Source organism: Hyalella azteca, unplaced genomic scaffold (assembly GCF_000764305.2).
Source record: "Hyalella azteca isolate HAZT.00-mixed unplaced genomic scaffold, Hazt_2.0.2 contig15116, whole genome shotgun sequence".
NCBI classification, from domain to species: Eukaryota; Metazoa; Arthropoda; class Malacostraca; order Amphipoda; family Hyalellidae; genus Hyalella; species Hyalella azteca.
In genome coordinates, this window is record NW_025944978.1 from 77,384 (window position 1) to 92,143 (window position 14,760).

A 14,760-nucleotide genomic window follows, 5' to 3' on the forward strand; every position below is an offset into this window, starting at 1 on the left:
TCTTTCCTTGGTGACTGCTGGTCCGACATCGTCCGACAAACTGTCTAGGAAGAAATACTTCCAGCTTTCTGTGTCACTATTCAGACAAACGTGCGTGCATTTGCATGAATTTCAATACACTTAAAAATTCAGTTTATGCTCGAGGCCTTACGCTGAGTGGTCCCTATACGTCCGACTTTTAAAAACTTGAGTTACCTGAGACGGCAGATTTAAGGGTAAAGTTTCTTGGTCAACAAAAACTCAGACATTGACAAACTTCAAGCATGTAAAGGAGAATAGAAATATGTTTAGATACGTTTCGTTTCAAGGCAGTGTACTTTTATTACTCTTCAGCTCACTGTTCTACCTGAGCTGCCAGATGGAACTCATAGTCAGATACAACAAGAAACTGACGTCATATGAAAGCTTAAAGCAATACAACGTTGAAATGCAGTCCACGTAGCCAGTGAAATATTATGAAGAAAACTCAAAACAATCGAGAATTCATTATACCGTCTGCCGGAAAAAATACTTCAGATGCCAAAGTTTAATCTCGAAGTCGCTTAGACTGTAGAAGTTAGACAACATAGAAAAACTTGAACACACATTAATAAACTAAGATTTTACGACGCTTAGCTCAATTGCTTATATTATTCATATTTAAAATTGGATAAAACACAAATTCACCCAAAATCTGAAGGCGGCAACAGTATTAACCTTCCTCACTCAAAAGTATTCGTTTGTCACGACGGAAAACGACATTTCAGCCACACACAAGAGTACAATTTTTAGTCTTATCTTTTCTAGCATAAGGCAGTGAATCACATTATTCTTTATTTCATCATTTCATTACTTTTCAGCATCTATCCCGAAAAACGATTTCTTTCCTGCATTGTTTCCACAACTTGCATTAAACACGCTACAACGTTTCTGTCCTCGGGCATAGGAATGCTTGCTCCTACCTCGGATCCTTTCATTGCAATCGCAGCTTCAGTGAAACGCGTTAGGACTTTCTCGTCCTGTTGTAGAGACCAAGAAAACCCAACACGTGGAAGGCGCAATACAAAACTGCCAGGAATGCGAAGTCCAGAGGCACGTGTGATGACGAGAAGGCGTTCGTCGATATCACTTCCTCTCCCGTGTGGATACACGTTAAATTTGCGGACGCGTCACATGCTGAGCAAAAAACATTCATAAACGACGTAAAATAAATTGTAACTCAGCCATGGTTGAACTTCAACCATGAACTCATCAACAAGTCAATTAAAGTCTATGATAAAAAATCTGCTGTATTACTCTTTAATAGGCTATCAATCAGACATTCATCAGTTGTGTAACATCCAAATTGGTCCACAGATTGTAAATTAGAAGCATCGTGGCACGTACATATATAATTCCGAGCGTTACGTATAATCTTCTTTGAACTGCACTTACTGATGTTGGTGACACCGTTCCACTGCGTCACTGTCAGTGCTTCGTTGCTGTACATGAACCAGGAGAGGTACTTCACCCAACTGATGTATGGAGACATTGTCCTGTGGCGAGACAATAATAATTAAGCTTCAAATACAGGATTTTCAACTGTGTTAAAAAATTTGATATTATCTGTATTTTATTTTAATTACTACGACATCAAATAGATAATCAGCACAGGAATCCTGTAAAGTGTTTGAAAATATATCAGGAAATTTTCACCTCAGATTGATGAAAAGTCCTCCCGATATTAGGAGCACAACATCAAACGGGATGAGCACCAGCATAATGCACGGGATGCTCTCGAACATCGCAGAGAACATCGCTCCTGTGAAATGAACGGGCATTACTCGATGCTTCGACTATTAAAGTCGTTTCGAGCGGTAATTTTTCATGGCCAGAAGTCAAAATGTTAAGCCTCACTGTAAGAAAAATTGATTTGCTGAACAGTTGAAATTTTATAATGTCTTAGGAAAATAAAAAGCATTGCTAATTTTTGAAGGTTTATTGTTTGTTCATGATAAAGATAGTGATTAGGATAAATTATGAGTATCTTCAAATCACTTTAATTAGGGTGTTGAGATTAAAGAAAGTTTTTAACCTTTTCGCGGGCAAGCATAGAAATATGTAGGAATTTGATTTTCTGGAGCCACTACGAGAAATTATGGTTATTAATAACATAAATTTACTCATATGAATTTTTTTAATTTTTGGAAAAGATATCGGAGTAAGTCGCAGATAAAAATTCTATAAATAGCCGATCACTACGCTAAATAACATTGAAATTTCTTGAATTTAACAATTCAAATGCAAAGGGAAACTATCAACGATACATTTAATTTAATTTTTTCGAGTACTCTAAATTCATTAAGTTGATATTGCTTTTTCCGACTCGTTATAAAATGCGAGTTCCAGTGTCCTGGTTAAAACTTTAACTTGAATGCTCATATTCTAATTCATGGGCATGGCAGGGGATAAAGTATGTGTATGGATGAATGAACAGACGATTGGAGATTAGCAGAGACATGTTAATGAAGCTTCAAACACAAACCAAGGGACGAACTGGGCTTTTTTGGAAGGAAATTTTTAGTGACCATATTTGGCAACTTGCTCAACGGTTAATCATCTTCGCCCCAGCAATATAGGTTACTCGAAGGAACGAAGCTAAGAATATATTCGCTTTCATAGTATTGCAATTTAATTGATTTGTTTGCAAAAAGCACTGACCGCAGGCTGAGGCGACATTTGCAGTGAAGATTATGGTGAGGACCGTCATGAGGAAGCTGTAGGCTGGCCTACGAAGGCCTACCATCCAGTAGCAGACGGAGCAGAACACTACGGGGTCGACGATGAAACCTGGGATCTGAAGGAGGGGAAGAAGATAGCGGTGGAAAATTAGAGTGATGATATATAATTAGGGAGGCGTGAGAAAGTTGACGAAATGGAGAGAGGTGGGGATGGGTGAGAGAGGTGGGGAAGGGTGAGAGAGGTGGGCCAGGGAGAGAGGTGGGGAAGGGTGAGAGAGGTGGGGATATGTGAGAGGTGGGGATATGTGAGAGGTGGGGAAGAGTGAGAGAGGTGGGGAAGGGTGAGAGAGGTGGGGAAGGGTGAGAGAGGTGGGGAAGGGTGAGAGAGGTGGGGAAGGGTGAGAGAGGTGGGGAAGGGTGAGAGAGGGGGGAAAGGGTGAGAGAGGGGGGAAAGGGTGAGAGACGTGGGGAAGGGTGAGAGATGTGGTGAAGGGTGAGAGTAGTTGAGGAGAGTTAAGGAAGCAGGGAAAGTGAAAGAAGTTTCAATGAGCGAGAGGAATGGGTATGGGTGAGAACCTATAGTGCGATGAGAAATGCGAACATCAACAGGCTCTCAGGCTACACCGTCCTGCTATTGAAACATATTGATAATATGTTTAATAATAAATAATAATAATGTGATAATAACAGATAATATTGAAGAAACATTCATTTTCTAGAATCGAAGTTTCGGGTCTCACCAGCGAGATCATCTTGGCGACGTAGTACACGTCGCAGCGATATATACCGTTCTTGTGCTCCCTGAGGAACAGCGGCAGCTCCTGAGCATATTACAGAAATCAATCACTGTAGCTATCAAATCGATTTATTTCAACCATTAAGTCAGATTGCAGTAAATTTCAACGCATTATTAGAAAAGAAAATAACAATCAAATTCAGCATGTCGTTATCGAAATCGTTTCAGAGACAAGCTCCACCATCAGTTCGAAAAAATTATGATTACAATTGCAATCATATGGTAAAGCCAAATTATCACAAAAAGAGATCATCGGCTTGCATTGTCTAAATTTTTGAATTGCGATGGTCTCCGACAATTTTTCAATTAAGATATGGTGAATTTATTTGACGTTTTCATTCTTCTCAAATTGTTAATTAACTCGATTTAAGGTGCAGGCGACTTAAGCAGTCTAAAAATATAAATGAATTTCATCTAAAATAACACTATAATAAAAGAAAGCAATAAAAATAAAACGTATATCTCTTACAATTCAAAAAATGAATAAATCGGAAATGCTTCATTAAATCAGGACCAACATGCAAATTATTCTCCTCGAAATATTAAGCAAAATTGTCATCTTTTTCATAATGTCTCTTCACCTGTGGGAAGATGTTGAGAACTCCGTAGAGGGAAGGAAAAGTGTTCTCTGTGATGAAGGTGAAGAGAACACCCTGAACGTTCTGAATCCCAGCCTGGTCCAACCGGATGTTGGAATAACACACTCCGATGACGATAGCTATGAGCTGAAAGAATATGCATTAAAAATAAAGTTAAACTGTCTTTCCACATAAAAACGTAGTATTTTCACAATGCACTAATATTATCGTGAGAATTCACCTATCAGTAGAACATAAATGGAAATGTAAAGTAGACTAAAATGTTAAAGAACGCAGATATCTATGCAATATTCAAGAATTGAGTATCAGAGAAGCGTGAGAAAACAAGCAAGGTTGAAAATTATTGAAGTCAATTAAAATTAAGAGAATAAATTAATTGAACCGGAGTAAGAAATTTCAGCTCTTGCTTGATATATTAGTCGAGAACCCACAAGTTTCTGCAGGATCCTGAGAGTGTGGATTGCGGGATTCCTGTAGGAGTCCACGAAGGCTCGCCACGTCAATAGCATTAACTGCACTCCCCACCCTGGCTTCTGGCTGCCGAAGTACATGCGTTCAACAATTGATTGTTATTTTTCTTATTATCTTCTTGATAGAATAACAATAACTGTTTTTCTTTGATAATTCGAATGATGGAATGTAGGGCAATTTAAATTTAAAGTTTGAAAGTTTAAAATAAATTTAGAAATTTAAAATCCATTAAAAGTTTACTCGGAAGCGTTAACAAATTTGTGTCATCATTTCGCAACATTATTTATGTTGAAAAATAATCCTGTGCCGGAGAAACGATGAATCAATCTCCATTGAAGTAGCTGAAGATCCACGACGATAGGCACGACAATGTGTAATAAATTCAAAAGAAAACGAATCATCTAAATTTCTTAATTATTTATTCCAGGTGAAGAAGTTACTTACGGAATACCGTCAAGGACCTCATCAGTTTCCTGTAAACAGGATAGATCGATGTCATCGAACTGTTGAATTGCTCGAAAAATAATCTTAAAATAAGCTGGATCTCACAATTTATTTAGGCGTCAAACCTAAATAATTATTTGGTATGTTAACTATTCCTAACTATTCCATTTTATGTTAAAACAATTGTCATCTGTTATGCAGACCCAAATTTCATGAGTTTAGCCGCTTTCACAGAACAAGTTCAACAGACCCGGATTCGATTTTATCCCTCCGTGAGAACTGTACGTGCACAGAAGGCAGATATATAGGGAAAGTTAATTCGGATCTTACTCATTAGCACCGTATCCAATTTTACCGCACCTAGGTCATACATTTTTCATATAAATATCTCAATGCATTTTCAATACTTTTTCGTTACTTTTCCGTTCGATTTATATTCCCATGTATATTCACCGTTCATTATTATAAATTACATTTTATAAAGAATAAAAAAACGGAATTTGAATTAAACCATTCAGTTTGATTTAATTCTCAACTTTTTAAAAATTTTATTTGATTTTAATTGGAAGTTTAAAGCGCATTTCGAAAATGCAAAGCTAACTGCAGTGTGGTATTTTTATTCCAGTAATCGAAAAAATATTTGGTCCTATAGACAATGAAGGAGCCTACTGTCTTGGTTGGAACTTGTTTGTCTTGCCGAGTTCTAGGTTTTCGACATTCGTACCTCTTCTTCGTTTAGACTTTAGATTATGTATCACTAATCTAAATTAATTTATTCAAGTATTTTGATAATTGCATGAAGTGGTAACGAAACTTGTACGGCGAATCACTCCATATAATTTTAGTAAATTTCATTTAAAAAAAGTATTTTAAATCGTTTCTTTCCTCGCAGCCTTCTATCTTCCATTGTTACATTTTATTGCACTGATACTCAATGGAATCATGGGGCAGCTAATTTTCACTTTCTATCCTCATCATAATCAGGTTTACCAGCACGTAACGTATAAATCACTAATTTCCAGTCTAGTGAAAATGATATGAAGCATTCTTCAAAGCAGTGAGAAAGCTTAATGAGTACCCAGTCTTTTGCTCAAATACACGGAGGCAACATAAAATGTTGATCATACACTAATCATTTATTCTAAATTCGTATCACTGAAACCAAAGAAATAAACGCAGTCAATCAAACTTTGGCACTCCTCTGAAGTGATTCTCGCGGAAGCAAACCTGCTTATCTATTAAAAGAACACGCGGAATAACAAAGTTGCGATACAAAGTTCAATTGAAACCCAACAAACGAGCTTTATCAACAATTTTCTGGTTCGGTCTTTTGACGAGACAATGTTTGTCGAAGTTTTTTAGGCTCGAAGAAAATAAATTAAAATGATAAATTGGAATGGTTTCTCACCTCAGTTCCTTGCTGAGAGAATTGAAGGCTTTCTTGTTCCGAAATGATTCGTTCGATTTCTTTGGCATGTTCTGGGAATAAAAAATATTTCTTGTACACAAAATGCGATTACCGAGTTATCAATTTTGAAGCATTTGAAAGTACCGTGTCAGAAATGTCAACACAAAAAATTTGAGTTTTTCAAAATACTAAAGGATGGTAGCACTAAAAAATTAATCAGCTTTTGATTTCAGCCTATATAATTATAGTAATAGACTAGTTTAAATAATCTAATATAAAATTACTATATATCAATCGTTCAATTAATTTATTAATCGTCAAGTCAAACTGTACGGACATTTTTTATTTTTCTTTTGAAAAATTAGAGGAGGATTTTAATGCATAAAATTTATGTAAGGTAGATATTTTAGAAGGCAAGTCCAGACATTACCCGACACGGCGAAGTTGTCAGCAATCCTTCGTATCTGAGCTCTGGAGCTGTTCTCGTGGTTCGGTAGCATCGCGAGCGTGTGGATGAAGAAGTCGGCTGGGTTGAAAGTAGCTGGACACTTGTGGCCCAAACTGTACAAGAAAATAAATGGCAGCAGGTATATTAATTAGCCTTATGTCGGAGGACTAACGTGAGGGATGCAAGCGATTGTATAACTTCTCTAACTTGAATTAATATTTCGTCATATAAATTTCATTAAATTGATCAATAATTACCAAGCAGAGGAAATGTATGATCAGAACTGTTTACTTCAATCTGGAAGGGAAATGCACCCAACAGGTATGAATTAGAAGAGGATCCTGTTAGCAGTAGACCAACTGAAGAACCAACTGAAGATTAGTATTTTTCAATAGTATTCCTTTTTAGAACTTGAGGTATGTAGCCAAGTTAGTCATAGGACTTGCATCAATATTTATATATAGCTCCATCAGAGGGAATTCATCATTTAAAATGTTAAATTCGATAAACGGCTACTATTTAGCCAAAGCATCAGTGAAAACAATTGATAATTCAAAACATTTAATTCGATAAATGTGTGCATCTAATGTACCCGTCAAGGAAAGTGAGGGCCCCTGCAGTGGTGCCGCAATAGGCAAGTCTCCCCTCAGCGAGCAGCAGGACGCGGTCGAACATGGCGAACACGTCTGACGAGGGCTGGTGTATAGTGCATACTATAGCCTTGCCCCTCGCCGCCATCTCCCTCATCATGCGCACCAGCTTACGCGCGTTGTAGGCGTCCAAGCCCGTAGTCGGTTCGTCGCAAAACAGGAGCGGAGGGTCTGTCATGATCTGGAAATAATTTACGATTGTTTCTATAAATGATGAGACAATGGACACAATCGCAAGAGATCTGAATTCAATAGCAAAACTTTTCCATTTGATTTAAAATAAATAAATTATCCATTCCGCAACTTGCAGTAATGTACTGTTATATTCAATGATCTAATTTAAAAATGCGTATCTTTCGTTGTTTGATAGGTTAGTAGATACTTTGCCCCCCACAAAATCATTTATATCATATAAATATTAGTGTTTATTCAAGTCCGTTAGGGAGAAATTAAAAGTTGGTCGAACTGACCTCGGTTGCGAAAGCCAGACGCTTCCTCTCTCCTCCTGACAGGGATTTGTCTTCATTGGGGACCCCGATCCTGGTATGCCGGCACTTGTAGAGCCCCAGCTCCCTCATGAGCTCTGTCACTCGGCCAACTCTGTCCGCTCTGGTCGACGATTTGTCCATCCGCAACCTTGCCTGCATAAAATGGACAAGAACGGTGAGTGTAAACCCCGATATTATTGGAAAAATGGAGGTTATAATTTAAAACAATGCACGTAAACTTATCTGCTCAATAAAAACCTTGCAGAGTAACATCGTTCTTAAATTTCCAATGACTTGAATAAGTCTCTGCAAGCTGGCCCTATTATTGTACTACATTTATTTTTCATGAGAAAAATCCCGGGAAAATTTTGTGGTACGAAAACTCGAAACTACTAGCACTATAATATATTACAATATATTTTCTTATTGTATTTACGTTTTAATAAATACTGGACTCTCTGGGTCCAGTATTCGCCTTCATGATAAATAAATTATCGGAAGTAATAAACCCAAAAGGTTATTAAATAATTTACTCATTCCTATCAAAACGAGTGAACATGATCGAGTGAAAATCACTCACCATGAACATGAGATGTTCCTTGACGGTGAGTGAACCCACGAACAGGTCATGCTGGTGAACGTAGCCCGCGAGCCTGGCCATGCTAGCGCCGGCCGGTCTGCCGTTCAAGAGGATCTGGCCGCACAAGTGGAGGCTGCGGCTCGTGCGGTGCGCAAGCGCGTTCATAAGCGTGGTTTTGCCCGCTCCGCTGTGGTATGAATATTTTATGAATCATGGTTTAATTGATGCATTGTATTAATTCAACCATGTTATGAATCATGTGTATTAAAAATATAAAATAATACAATTTGTTAAAAAGAAATGTTAAATCAACTAACTTTGATATTTCTCCACAAAATCATGTGAAAATTCGTCATTGTTTATGACAGCCAAATAAGATTAATTTGAATGCCTGAATGACCATACTCAGCAGTAAAAATTTAGAGCAAATAAAACGCCAAATGAATTCCCTATGTTATCTCTTCATTGAGAAGTTTCAGATATCAGCTCCGTCATCAGCACCAAACTCAAAGAAATTTCATGGAAAAAGGTCGCTACGGAATGGTGGTGCCAAGGAGTCGCCTATTGAGAATTGTCATGTGATCATAGGATCCAAGAGCTTCTATCAAAATTGAATTGTCCCAATATATAAATTGATGTTTACTATCAGTTTAAGAACTATTATCCTTTTTTTCCTGCTTTTAAACATCGGTAAGTTAATCGTTTTACAAAACAAAAATCCTTGATATTGGGAGTATTTATTGCAATGGGAGTGCTTGAGGTAAGGGCCTCCTTGCTGCTGAAAACGGGAATGAATTAGTGCGAAACATTATTCCACCAATTTAGATGATGAAACATGGAACTATGAGAGATTTGTGCACAATTATATGATAATACCTATAGTGATTAAGTGATAAATTGTAGACAAAGTGATGAAAGATTTTACTGTCTTACCTTGATCCCATAAGAGCCAGCAGACTTCCACCCACCACTGCTCCAGAAACTGAATAAATAAAATTCTTATAAACAGTGTTGACATAATTGACTAGTTACTTTACTAACCCACAATTTTGATACACGAATCAAAAGGACCTAATTTAATATCGTTCACATCAGGTGTTGTAGTATCCCTCGTGTTCACAGCCATCTAAGATTCGTAACCACCTCAAGCAAACCGGAAATCGACACGTCAGCGTCACGCACTATCACCAACCAATATACTTCACATACTCCTACCATGTCCACAATAAAAAAAGATCGTGTTTTTAATAAGAATGCTCAATAAAAGATACAATATTACGTTCTGCAAATAACAAATAATTATACGCTTTCAATTATATGACAATATGATCGAATAGAAATTTTCCTTTTAAAAATAGAAATAAAAATGACAATTAGAAGCGAGTACGCCGTCGATTCTCGGCAAAATTTCGATATTTTCCGTCAAGTGTTCCCCGCTGAGATCGGGAAACGAACACTAATCGAGATCAGAGACACAACAGGAGACGGAAATTAGGGTGCGAGCGATGTAATTCGCGGAAGAACTGCATGACTCCCGAGTTAATACGACCAGAGATCGTTTACGAATTGCATCGCTCTAACGACCCACATGTTTTAACATTAGAATATGCTCTGCTTTTAGAAGTGGAACAACCCTGAGAATTATTGCATGATAATTTCATTTGACAATAATAATAACTTAGATATTGATTTTAGCAGCTTATATTATGATAGGTTGCGCATTAAAGTTCAGAACACCAAAATTGGAGCTGTCTAGCTTCCTCTGACAGTTCTGGTAAAAATCAGCGGGAGGCCGGGCTGGTCAAGTACAGCGGATATTAATTGAAGCAGTGAGTTGCGGGTTTGAGACCGCATCAAGCTCTAAAAATTCTTCAATTTTCAGAATAAGCGACAGACCAGTTAGCCTAATATTCTACGCTGACACCGCTTTTAATTAATGAAGATAGTTTGAAAAGTATAGTCATGAAGTTTGATTTTTTCATTTTTCCACTTTCGTAGCGTGGAAAACGTAAAATTTTAATTGCTGAACGGCATTCCTGCGATTCTTTTGAAGAAATGCTGTCGTTAAACAGTTGATGAAGAAACACCCTAATTTAATGCTTTTTGAGGTGATAAATGAATGAAATAAATGAATGTAAGTAAAAAGAATTTATAGTTATCAGTCAGGAGGGCATAAAAATACAATAAAAATTTATAAGATCATTCTCTAAGATCAATGGGTCTTAAAATTAAAGTGAAAAAACCAATGTAAGGACATCACGTAAATAATTGAAAAACGTTATATACACAATTGAGGATCCCTTAGAATAAATGAACATAGCCTTATATGTTTGTTGGAGACATTTTGAACTAGACCTCAACAAAACGCACCTGATGTGCGTTTAGAAATAGAATAACATCCGAAGTTTAGTTTTCCGTTGGCAGGCAGAATGACTGCTTATCATCAACGGAAAGGAACAGGCGATGACTTAATTGCATATTTGACAATGATTATGAATAAGAAAAAGCAGCATTGGCAAGAGAAAAATTTTAACTTGGAAAGCCTAGACACGAAAGAAGATTGATCGAAGTCAAGACACGAAAACAAGTTAACTGCGTTAAGAAATCGTAAGAAGACAAAATTACGATGTCTGAGAGTTAAGCTTAGCCTACAGGCCGCGGTTAATCTCCTTAGAAGCACGAAGGGCAGGCGCGGTGGCACGAGGAACGTGTTTGTACGAGGTGGCCACAGATCGTCTGCTCAACCTACTTTCAAAATCAGGAACGAGAAATAAACTGAAAGATATTTGGAAGTTGTTGGGTAAATGTTAAGAAAATGCATGCTGACCAGTGAGAATATAATTTGAAAAATATCTACCATGCTTAAGACAAATTAAAAGATGAGTGATGCGACGCCTGATACAAACTAAATACGAGTGAAATTCAACAGCTACAAGTTGGATATATATTGTAAATTCAAGTGGGTAGACATGCGGATAGCAGTGGATTAAAAAATCACGGTGAAAGCGGACCTGTCGATCTGCAAAGGGGCTTCAAAGTACTACGTTGATGAACGCATTAATCATCCTCAAGGTTTATACTTGAATGTTCCACAGCTAGTTAAATTGTTGTCCCGATATCTATCAAATGTTAATCGAAAATGACGAATTATTTTTTGAAACATAGTGAATTTTCCCTGCAAACAGGCAAAATATGCGCTAATGCATCCTTACCGACGAGAGTGAAAATATAACAAATTTCAACATACGAACCACAAGCTTGGAATGTGTCCGTATTAACGATCTATGTACTCAATAGGTTTCGGTTCATACTCGTCTCCTATCTCACCCACGCTTGCCTTTGCTTATAGTGGTACAAAACCGTGCAGCAATTGAGGTTACCTACGAATACGAGTTTTTATTAACCACAGTGACCATTTTGTATGCATTGTAACGAAAATACTGAACATTTAACATACCATTATTGAGGACTTTAGTTATCCTAGGCCTTTCGGAGGTGAAGTGTCGCTTATAGAACGACTGTTTGTGCGTGAGCGTAGCACACAACTCGCGCCACACGAGCGTCACCCCGGGCCGCGCCGGGGAGGTGGCTCCGTACCCCGGCGCTGCTGAAGGCAGTAGCTCGCTTTCTGACTGAGATGAAATATAAGTTATTAGTACGGTAGTTGTGGCAAGTCTGCGTATGGTATTATTAACCTCAGTTTTAATAAAGTGAAAGAAAACCAAATTTCTGAGCATTGAGATTTCTGACATTCCGGTGCGTACACCACATTACGATCCTTGAGACTGTAATAGAAACTCGATATATTTATTATAAATTTGTTAGTTGGTCAGGTATTTCTTAAATATTAGACTTGTACCGATTAGGCAAGGCAGCTCAGAGAGATGAATGCGTCGATACTCGCTAAAGACGCTCCAACAATCATAATTTTATCGTTCATTCAAACCGGCTTTTACCGGTGGCAAATGCGAACTTGATTGAGGAATTGTTTTATTTGTAACTGCGCACAGTGTCTTCATTTCAGTTTTGATTTAGATAAATAGTCTTATATTTTCGAATACATTCACGTAATTTACAAAATACGAGAGAATTGAGCCTCCACATTCCTAGCTCGTACGGAGTTAATTCTTTGGAAGTCTACTTATCCTCACCCCATCCTCCTTATCCATCCACAACTCCACTCCACTCACCCCATCCGCATCGTAAATTCAACTCATCCAACAAATGCACTTCAGCAACAGGCGATTCCTAACCAGCATTTATTTCCGCAACCGAACTCACCCCCTCGTCGGAGTAGCCCCCCGACATTTCGATGGACCCCAGCAGAGAAAGTCTGTCTTCCGCGTCCTGTCCCGAGGACAGGACCTGCCTGAGGTAGGGCAGCCCCACGGGATTGGGGTTGCCCGCCAGTAAAAACATGTCTTGCGTCAACCCATAAAATTCTTCCCCACCGGAATCACTGCCGGATGCACTCATCCCTATATATCTATGTTCCAATGCTTCAGATCTTCAAGGTGCAGATTCTAAGAGTTATAAAAGTTATGAGTAGTCTTGAGTAAAACTTGATCTCATGTAGATCGCGCAATTTTTTGTGGATAGTTACCGTTTACGGAAATTATCAGGCGTAATATCAAGTTGACTCTAGCTGCTTATTAATCTTGAATGTTGTGCATAACTTATTCAAACAATTCACGAGTAAAAAGCCAGACAAGTATAATGAATTACAGTTATTAGGCTGATTTCACTTGCATTGGCTTTTATTCTTTAAGAAATAACAGTGATTTCGAGCAAGCCATATCCAAACTACGTAATATATATGAATTGATACCATTAATTTGCATACAATTACCCTTAAATTTCATACCCGGGAATAAGAAGTGTTTTTCAAGTGATCCCCTTTACACAATACTTCAGTGCGGTGCGAAAAACCTCCAGGCTAGTTATCACCAAAAGCATTCATATACTCAGAAAGATGTCACACGGGTCAACAATAGCCTGTTAAAATGAAATAATGCTGTCGATCAATTTTAACGAAATTTCCGTACGTATTCCGCGATATTTTAATGCTCAGCGCTGTACACATGCGCACTGCGGAGCTCGCACTGCGTCCAGTTCACTCGACATCCGTCACAGAACTCCGCCTGTCACATCACTGCAACTCAGACGGAATGTGCACGCGGCGAGCTACTGAAGCCCTGCGCAGACTGGCTACTTGGGGATTATAGAGGAGCTACACCTGCCTGGTATATAGTGGATCAGCTCCGTCGGGCCTCACCAACCTCTTCACGAACATGGGTTAAAGTTGGGAAGTCAGACAGAAAATAAACTATCCATTATAAGTCACACCATAATTTATGCTGATGCGTTTTGGCTAAAACACCGTACTTTTCTTTTCGGTATTTTTTTAATAATTTTTCCATGTCTCCTACTATAATTACAGAATTTAGGTAAAGAGGCATACTGAAACGTTAATGTGATATATGTGTGTGATTCCAGTAGCAAGCGATAATGTGCGAAATGCGATAATCAGACTTCCTAATACTTGTTAGTAATTTAAACATCCATGTATCAGAATTCTAAATAATATTTAGTAGTCTGAGGGATAACATGAGACGTGAGGAGGCCAGAAAATCGAGAACATTGGTGAAAAGGCCCTGTTGGGAATAAAGCGAAATAAACAGCGTATCGCAGAAGTAAGGTTTTATTCACTGAGGTACAATTAACTTTACCTCCCATGTGATCAGCAGTTGCCGTGTTCTGCTGTTTATCTGTTGATGGCTTGTATTCGCCATGTCTTCATCGTAATCAATATTTATTATCGATTCCATAGTTCCCTGTGGCATGGTGCCCTTTGGAGAAGATCAAGAATAACAATTAGGAGATTCATTTTTAAACCTAAAATACGCCTAAATATTCTCTATTTACTGCATTTATAGTTTCAAGTCAACCCCCGTACACACAAATTTTTGGAACACAAATTATCGATTGCATTGAAGTTTGAACCACGGGTACGATGACAGTCAGGTCAGCAAGCTTCAACCAAGTGAAGAGCGATATTTCACTTTCCAAATCTTGTTTTTCAATGGTTTTGCTTTGCAATATGTCAATTATAAATGAAATATTTAATAATCGCGCCAGGGGTAGTATCGAATCACGGCCTCAAATAGTTAAAAGATC

At 38.0% G+C, this 14,760-nt stretch overlaps 1 protein-coding gene across 2 annotated transcripts; it reads right to left on the bottom strand.

The window, feature by feature from the left end:
- Positions 1 to 208: 208 nt before the first annotated feature.
- On the bottom strand, positions 209 to 14,427 carry LOC108673321 (protein scarlet). 2 transcript variants are annotated; one of them, XM_047884294.1, is made up of 16 exons: positions 14,313 to 14,427; positions 12,041 to 12,215; positions 9,517 to 9,565; positions 8,584 to 8,770; positions 7,986 to 8,156; positions 7,458 to 7,696; positions 6,848 to 6,978; positions 6,418 to 6,488; positions 5,010 to 5,038; positions 4,526 to 4,631; positions 4,077 to 4,220; positions 3,440 to 3,520; positions 2,680 to 2,815; positions 1,675 to 1,780; positions 1,414 to 1,514; positions 209 to 1,155 (listed from the first exon to the last, which is right to left on the bottom strand). In XM_047884294.1, the coding sequence occupies exons 1-16, from the start codon at positions 14,424 to 14,426 to the stop codon at positions 983 to 985; spliced, it is 2,013 nt and encodes a 670-aa protein (XP_047740250.1). In that variant the 5' UTR covers position 14,427; the 3' UTR covers positions 209 to 982. The 2 variants fall into 2 exon arrangements, with proteins under 2 accessions (XP_047740250.1, XP_018016615.2); XM_018161126.2 differs by lacking the exon at positions 14,313 to 14,427 and adding an exon at positions 12,865 to 13,281.
- Between the last annotated feature and the right edge of the window lie 333 nt (positions 14,428 to 14,760).